This window comes from Limulus polyphemus, unplaced genomic scaffold, assembly GCF_000517525.1.
Source record: "Limulus polyphemus unplaced genomic scaffold, Limulus_polyphemus-2.1.2 Scaffold5479, whole genome shotgun sequence".
NCBI lineage: Eukaryota > Metazoa > Arthropoda > Merostomata > Xiphosura > Limulidae > Limulus > Limulus polyphemus.
The window spans coordinates 34,894-43,875 of record NW_013671089.1 but is presented as its reverse complement, the minus strand read 5'-3'; the positions used below and the strand labels follow the sequence as shown (position 1 = coordinate 43,875).

Genomic DNA, 8,982 nt, shown 5'->3' with positions numbered 1-8,982 from the left:
TGAGTTGTTGTGAAAGCTAACTTGACTTTAGTCTACATGAGGTTGAGTTGTTGTGAAAGCTAACTTGACTTTAGTCTACATGAGGTTGAGTTGTAGTGAAAGCTAACTTGACTTTAGTCTATATGAGGTTGAGATGTAGTGAAAGCTAACTTGACTTTAGTCTACATGAGGTTGAGATGTAGTGAAAGCTAACTTGACTTTAGTCTACATGAGGTTGAGATGTAGTGAAAGCTAACTTGACGTTAGTCTGCACGAGGTTGAGATGCAGTGAAAGCTGTGCTAGGTTAAGTTGTGGTGAATAGTGTCTTGACTTTAGTCTACATGAGGTTGAGACATAATGAAAGCTATCTTGACTTCAGTGTTTGTTAGGTTGACTGTAGCGAAAGCTGTCTTGACTTTAGTCTATGTGAGGTTGAGTTGTAATGAAAGCTGTCTTCATTCTGTGTTAGGTTGAGTGATATTGAAAGTTGACTTGACTTCAGTGTTTGTTACTGTTTGACTCAGTATATGTTAGTTTGAGAGACCCATCTTGACTTGAGTTATAGTGAAAGGTCATATATAATCCGTGCACAAATCTGACTCTCAGGTTATAATAAATGATATATATCTAAGTAGTTAAGTTATACTGTTATGAAATACTTTCATGAATCTTTAAACTATTAACCAGTAAGAGGACTAGAAATAAAAACAAACTTATTTAAAATTAAATTATATGGTAAAATGTACATATTCGAACTGAGTTAATATCATACGAGTATTAATTCACAACAATATATATAATACACTAATGGATGGCTTTGTGATGTTTAATTACTAATAAGAATCACTAAATGAACATTTAATTTTAGGTAACATTTTATTATTTTTATGTATTTACAAATCAATGTGTATGATAAATAACTGATTTGTGAAAAACCGGTCTGGATGAACCATTTATTTTTCAGTAAATTCCTCCAATGTCTAGATAAGGAAATCAAACCAATGAAAGTCCTATTTTGCCTGGTATCAGTAGACATCTAGACACACACACACACACACACATATATATATATATATATGCATATCATTTAAATTGTTTGTTATTCATTAAACAGGCCTACAGGGAATTTAAACTGCCTTAAGTCACTGTAGGTTAATGATTAAGCCTAGCATTGGGAACGACAGTAAGCCGAGTGCAATCCCTTGTAGGCCTAATTTATCAATTACAGAACTTGTGTGTGTGTGTGAATACGTATATACATTTTTGCTTAAAGGAGCAAAATTCATTTTTATAAGATTTAAATATCAATCTACAATGTCTCTATTACTTAATCCATTGGCAGAATATGTACTAGCATAGCTTCTTAAAGGTTCTCGACGTCTTCCTAGTAATGGTTGATACTCATTAGATGTATCAATCTGATCTCTAAAAGGCGCTGTAGGTTGAATACTAATTGATCGCTGGGCAAGGTTCAACTGACGCTGTCTACGAAGTTGTCGATTTCTTTGCCAGATTTTATAGGGCGTTGGTGGGAAAGGAGGTCTTTTGAATTCGGTATAAAGTTGCAAAGACATGCCCATAAATGTCAGAATACCCCAGGCAACACTTAAAATAACATCTGAAGGAAAAGAAAGGAATTATTAACAAATTATCTGTAACTGAATAAATGCTATGAAAAATGCGGATTAACAAAAATTCCTTTTTTTTTCTATAACCTATATGATAAAAAAACAAAACTGAGTATTAAATTCTTCAAAAACTCTATGAGTTAGGTGAACTTGACAAATGATGTTGTTAACTGAATCAAGAAAATACATTAAAATATGGTATTATATTCTCATTTCACTTGAACAAAACATGTATATATTACCATTAGTTTGGAAAGGAAAGTTATTGGAGGCCAATGCTAAGTCTTCCACCACAGCACGTTTAACGACATTCAACACGATATAAGTTAGGGTGGTGCCGATATACCTGTCTATCACAACGATAGAGCAATAACCTCCAACTGTTGCAGTGGCAATAATATTGAGCTAAAAAAAAAGAAGTTAATAATTAAATAAATGTTGTATATATATACATACGCACACAGGCAGGCCATCTGGTGACTTTAAAGACAAAAATATCATTAGGAATGAGTTCCATAAACATAGCTAAGTGGTCAGTACAAATGATGAGAAATAGCTGAGGTTAGGATTATTAGTTCCGTAAAACAATCTATGTGTGGTGTGATAAGTGAAGTTTGCAATGTGAACTACGAATACTAAAAACTTAAAAATAAAGGGTTGTAATTAACATTGATAGTCAGATTGAAAAATACTGAATTTAAGATGACTGAATTTTGTGAAGTTAATATTAATTTTGATCACAGCAAGCTATACACTTAGATCAATGACAAAAAGAAGGCCAGGTACAGTTAATTAAAGAACCTAAAGATTAGAAGGACAACAGATTTGACTCACAAATTGAGTTTAGAAGAACACAAAAATTTTGGCTAGTTTGGTAAAATCTGGTCATCTCAACTCACAGACTGATTCATCAGATGGACAACAAAGTTTAATAGTACATATTAAAAACATCTTTAATTAGGGATGTTTTGGAATTGCTTCAAGTTCCATCATCAGCGACAAAACCTTAAAAAGTTAGTTCACAATATCCTATTTAAAAAAACGCAACATTAGCTACTGGGAGAGTAGTTTTTGTATCGAATAAGTTTATAAATAACAGATTTAAAGGGTAACAATACAATGAAATATACAGTAAAATGTGCAGCATACATTATAAAGAAAGGCTTAAATATAAGTACAAGGGTAAAAAATTTTTAAATACAAAAATTAGGAATTAGGAACAGGAGCACCAAAAAGTAAGGAAACAAGGTAGGAATGGGCGAGATAACATTACAACACTTGGTGTTTTTTGACACGATGCAACTTCAAAGTGAGTGTGGCCATAGTTTCATCCATTCCTACCTCGTGTACTTTTGGTACTTGTTCAAACTAAATGAAAGCTGTATATATATCTAAATTTCTCTGTTGTAAACTTAATTTCAGCAACCAAGTACAGATACATGTATGTAATCAAATTACGTGACCCTAACAAGAAGCTCCAATAGTCATACTTTGCTTATGGGAGACATTGTAGGTATCTGACTGGTAAGGGGTGGGCCAACAGAATAGTATCAAAACTGTTGATTTTTGAAATTTGTTGATAATTTAGAACGGATTAGCTACTGATAAAACTTAATTCAAGCCTATAGTTAGATCAAAGTTCAAAGTAGGAATGGGCAGAATGATGGCCACACCTGCTTTGAGATTGCACCATTTCCAAAAACATCAAGTGTTGTAATGTTATCCTACTCATTCCTACTTCCTATTAAACATTTTTTTGTTTACACTTGTCTTATAGCTTTTCGGGGTGCTAAGTCTCGAGAGTGACTGGGCTCTAGGCCTATTCTTCTCATAGCTTTTCTCACAGCTATCTATTGACATTTCCTGGTACTTGCTATAGTTTTTCTTCCATCTAGTCTTTTATTTGTCTGAATTCATGGCTAAGGCTTGTTTTGCATATTCAACATTACTGTTTCTAACCTAATCTCTGTTCTTGCAGTAATGCTCTCTTCACTGGGCCAAAGACTTTTCAAGGTTATCAACATTTGATTTTCTTCTTTTCTCTTGTTTGCTTGAAAGGCATATTTTAAAAATCTCACTGTTTCAAGTACAACCTTAGATGTCAACAGGTCACATTTAGTTTGAAAACAATGCAAAGGTAAATTATACAACTTATCATTCCTGTTTTCAGTCCAGAGCACTTGGAGCAAAGCTGTGTCAGACATCGGCATTTGTGGTGTTCATCATCACCTAGGAGAGTCGCGTCTTAGGCACCGACTGCTAAGATAGAATTGCTTTGTCCAACACAGAATCCTTGTCAGATGTAAAGAATTAAAATTTCGCTTTCAAAAGTTATATCATAGTTATAAATTAAGTCTAGAGAATGACTGTAGTCCACGTTTTTTTTTATCTAGCTGATAGAACTATGGGCTGATCACACAGCACATGCTCATAAGCACATAACATGAGGGTGGGTTGTTACTTGGCTACTCACAGAACATGCTTGTAATCATAGAATATGGCTACTAGTGTACTGTTAGCTCATTAGTAGTGGTTATTGTTATTCCTTGTTATTACCAAGGTTACAAGAATAACTGTGAAAAATGCTTTAAGCCAAGGTAGTGTAATTCAATCATTTGCATTTAGATTTGCATATGGTGAAAGCAGGAGAGAGAGCTCTGCCTTTCCAACAATGTTAGTCACTCAGCCAGATTGACAAATTTGTGGTTTTGTAAAATGTATGTTTTTACTCTACTGACTTTCTCAAGTGCTTTGGTGTCTTGTTACTTTGTAGTTGTTTTTTTTACTACTCGTCAATGTTTGTAAAGTGGTGATAAAGTTTTTCTGCAGTGTGTTTGATATTTTAATTTGTACTGCACATCTGGCCCATTCCTACTATAAGTACTATCATACTTATGGAAAACACTGTATCTTTAAAATAATAATAATCATCAAACAAAAACACTGAGAATCTGGAATCTGTTGGGTGACCACTGAATATAGTAATTTCATTCTCAATTAGTGAGCTTAGTGTAAATACAAGATATTTAACTAGCTTGTAGGCCTTGGAAACGAGAGTAGATAGATTAGGTCTGAGGGATAAACCATTTTTGTATATTTTCAGGAAGCCACATAGATGTAAACTAACTAATCCACCCGAGTCTTGTGTTCGTTATACAGTAAGAACAACCACCACCCTATACTTCTAGAAAACTTTAAAATTCTCGACTCCAGAACCACAGATTATGAACACTTTTGTTAAAGAAAGCCTCTCCGTTAAAGGTTGATTTTCCTTTGCTCAACAGATAACTAAATTTCCTAAAGCAAACCAATTCGTTATGGCTAGCTTTGATATTCAGTCTTCATTCACTAACATGTCATACTTCTAGAAAACTTTAAAATGTCTGACAATCTAACTTTAATCAATAAAAATCTGAACAGCTTTTTAAATTGTCCCTCAAGAACAATCACTTCATTTTTCATGGTCATCTTTATGACCAGATATATGGAGTGGTGATGGGATCCAACTGTTTAAAATATTTTTCTCTGTTATTACAAAAGTCAATGACTGGTTAATTGCTCCCATTATTACAAATCAGTATTATACAGAAGATACGTTGATAATTTTCGAATCTTTCACAACACTGATCAAGCCACAAAGTTTTTAGAATAACTAACGGCACAACATTCATGTGTAAACTTTACATGCGAGATGGAAGAAAACAATAACTTACTTTTCTAGACATCCAAGTAAACAAGCTCTTTGCCACATATGTTTAACGTAAAAAAACATTTACTGGCTTATACACTCGTTTCGACAGTTTCATACCAGACTCTTTCAAATATAACCTTGTTCTAAATCTTCTAAACAGCATATAATATCTGTTTGACTACTTCTGTCTTCACTCAGAAATTTCAAACATTCATAACATATTACAAAATATTGGCTATTTCCTTAATTTCTTACTCTCTATTAACAGGCCACACACAGTTTCAAAATATCCATTAGCTCTTATCACTCCTTTCATTGGCAAACAAAGTTTTAAACTCAAATATCAAATTAAAAAAATAATCAAACATATTACTCACAAATTAGGCTACGTTTAGTATTTACATCAACATTTAGAAATAAAAATATGTTTAAAATCAAAGACGCTCTACCCATTCCTATGCACTCGAGGGTTGTATATAAATACACTTGTGGTAGCTTTAAAGCTACCTATATTGATAAAACTACACATCACCTACAAATATGTGCACATGGGAATGTCAGCAAGAAGTGGATGTAGGCTAAGTAATCCACCCGAGTCTTGTGTCTGATTGTAAAGCGAGAATAACTATCACCCCATACTTCTAGAAAACTTTAAAATTCTCGACTCCGGAACCACAGATTATGAACTCTTTATTAAAGAAAGCCTTTCCATTTTCAAAGATCATCCAAAACTAAATAATAACATGAACTACTCTCTGTTGTAATTAATTTAATCAATTCTAGATGCAGTGTTTATGCTCATATTTAAGCCTTTCATACTAATATTTTCTCTAAACAATATTGTTTATTAAACATGTGTATGCAGCACGTGTTTTATTGTACATTCCATTATATTGTTACCATTTGAATCTGTTCTTTGTAAACTTTCATTTGAATAAAAAAACTACTAGTTCAACAGCTAATGTTGAAATTTGAAGCAATTACGGAATGTCCATAATTAAATATGTTTGTTGCAATTATGTATTTTTAATTTTTTTTTAAAAACTCACAGATTTTACAGGAAACGGAATCAGTGATATAATTAGGATTTTACAGCAGTAATATACAAACCGTTTTTGTCATGGGTAACGTGAACACAGGTAAAGCAAGTATTCCACATGCAAATATCATCCAGTAGTTGAAGTCGCTTCGAAACACATCAAAGTTTCCTGTTAGAACAGAACAGATGGAATTGATATTTGTAACCGACTTTAAAGATTGTGTTGTTTGTTCAAAACGGCTCATAGTCACCTTCGTAATTACATTAGAGTTTGTACAGCTTAATTACTGCTACTATTCTGTCAATCTCACAACACAGCTTTGTTTCTGGTATTAATCTGTCTATCTAATGAAACAATTTTATTTCTGTTACTCTTCTGTTTATCTCAATGAAAGCTATTTCTGCTGGCATTCTGTCAATCGAATAGCTTTATTTCTGCTAATTTTTAGTCTATCTAATGACAACTATTTATGTTGCTCTTCTGTCAATCTAATGAAATTTATTTCTGCTGTTCATCTGTATATCTAACAACAAGTTCAGCTTCTGTTCTGTTTATCCAATGACATAGCTTTATTTCTTCTACTGTTTTGTCTAGATATAAGTTTTTGAAACTAATGGTAAAACTTACCAACAGGGCTGAAAAACACAACGGACGTTAGAAGGAACCCTAAGGTAAAGTCAACTAATAGTACTGATATTACAGGTATGCCAAAAAACCACCACACAGCTAACCAGGCTACTCCACCCACAAATCCAAATGTAATGGTCAACACATCACGATCTAAAATGAAAACAAACATTGTATTTAGACGAAAAACAACTAGAGTTTAACATTAAACTTGAACAATCTTGGACTCTCCATTAAAGTTATGCCACGAGGAGCTCTCACATTAAACATACACCATGTGAGGCTTTCACATTAAACTTAAACTATGTGAGGTTCTCACATTAAACATACACCATCTGCGACTCTCATGTTAAACTTAAAACATAGGAGGCTGTCCCATTATAATATTAATGACAAGAAACTAATCATTGACACATCTCTTTTAATACTCAAGACCAACACGAATTTACTCAAAGTAAAAAGTCAACAAAACTGTAAACTTACTAACAATTATTAAGTTATACCTATTTTGGGGAATTCCAATCCCCATTAGTAACCCTGGACAAGGGCAAATGTAGGATTACTGTGGAGAAACAAAAAGACATCTCAAAATACCATACATATAATATACACTCCACCACTATAACTATTGTTTCAGTTGGTCCTTGTGCAGGGTTCCTTATGAGATGTAGAATTCTTGAAACTGGTGTAACTCAGTGACAAATCAAATGACTGACAAGGTTTCACATTTATTTTTAGCAATTATTATACCTACATCACAGCCATGCACTCTCAGAGACTTCTTTGTAACCTAATGATACTGACAAATGTGACAATCAAGCTCTTGACCAGGGTTGAAGTTGAAAGTAACATCATCTTTAGACTGTGATTTTATAAGAGTTTCACTATAAATTCATCTCTGATTGCACAGCTTAAGCAATCTAATAACTATCTTTGAATGTCACGTTAAAAAAATATAACAAAGTTTGCATTTTTACTGTGATGCTTTAAAAGCTTAAAAATTGCCTACATTTGGATAGTTTCATAAGATCTTTTATCCTCATATGTACCTACCTACACAGACATAAATCAAGCTATAATACCCACAGTTTTCAAACTAACGTTCATTACTTGCTACAGTAACATGATTCAAGGAATATTAATATTACTCTGCACAACAAAACACATTTTTAAACCCTAGGATTAATGGCACCTCTAACTTAGGGTACTGTCAAGTTTTACTTACCTGTAGTACTGATGTCTGTAAATCTTGTCCACAAAATAAATGATAACAGCGAAAACACGAGAAATCCAAAGAAAAACATTTCTGAAAGGACAAAATTTTGTTGTCAAAGTTATATTTTCACCTGCATAAAAACAGAAAAGATAATCAATACAATCAAGGTGCTTGAAATTAAAACCACTCTTTTTTTTTTGTACCTTCAATCACCACTTTTACATTTTGTTAGCACTAATCAAATGTTGGTAATGTAGGTAAATAGCTTATGGCTTAGATGTACAGTAAAAAAATATAGGAATAAATAACAACTTTGCTACGTTTAAAATGTAAGAAAAAGTGATAAAAGAAGTTAATATAAAATTACATTAACAGGTTTTAGTATTAATGTTCTGCTGAACCATGTAGATAAAAACAAAAAATAAATAGAATTAGCAGCAAATTTCCAAAGTATAGAGTTATATAAATTTTTTTAAATCAAGTATTTTTTATAAATACAAATCATTAATTAAAAAAGGGAAAAATCCTTAAGGATCTCTAGAGGCAGATTTTTATAAGCACCATCTTTCTCAGAATTTCGAGCAAAGTTCCCCAAGGGTTACCTGTACATAGCTAACCCTAATTTTGAACAGCTAGAACACAGGGAAGATAGCTAGTCAACAGCTTACACCACCAACTCTTGAGGTACTCTTCATCTGATCGAACAGATGGATTTAATCATTACTGAGGTACTCTTCATCTGATCGAACAGATGGATTTAATCATTACTGAGGTACTCTTCATCTGATCGAACAGATGGA

The 8,982-nt window shown here is 32.8% G+C and overlaps 1 protein-coding gene across 1 annotated transcript in view; it reads right to left on the bottom strand.

Annotated features, from left to right (window-relative positions):
- Positions 1-112: 112 nt before the first annotated feature.
- Positions 113-8,982, bottom strand: part of LOC106472634 (transmembrane 7 superfamily member 3-like) — a 34,074-nt gene continuing 25,204 nt past the window's right edge. Inside the window, exons 6-10 of the mRNA XM_013933289.2 lie at positions 8,192-8,272; positions 6,967-7,119; positions 6,410-6,507; positions 1,851-2,013; positions 113-1,598 (exon numbers count right to left, since the gene is read on the bottom strand). Coding sequence (XP_013788743.1) covers positions 1,285-1,598; positions 1,851-2,013; positions 6,410-6,507; positions 6,967-7,119; positions 8,192-8,272 — 809 coding nt within the window. The 3' untranslated portion in view covers positions 113-1,284. The remainder of the gene's footprint in view (positions 1,599-1,850; positions 2,014-6,409; positions 6,508-6,966; positions 7,120-8,191; positions 8,273-8,982) is intronic.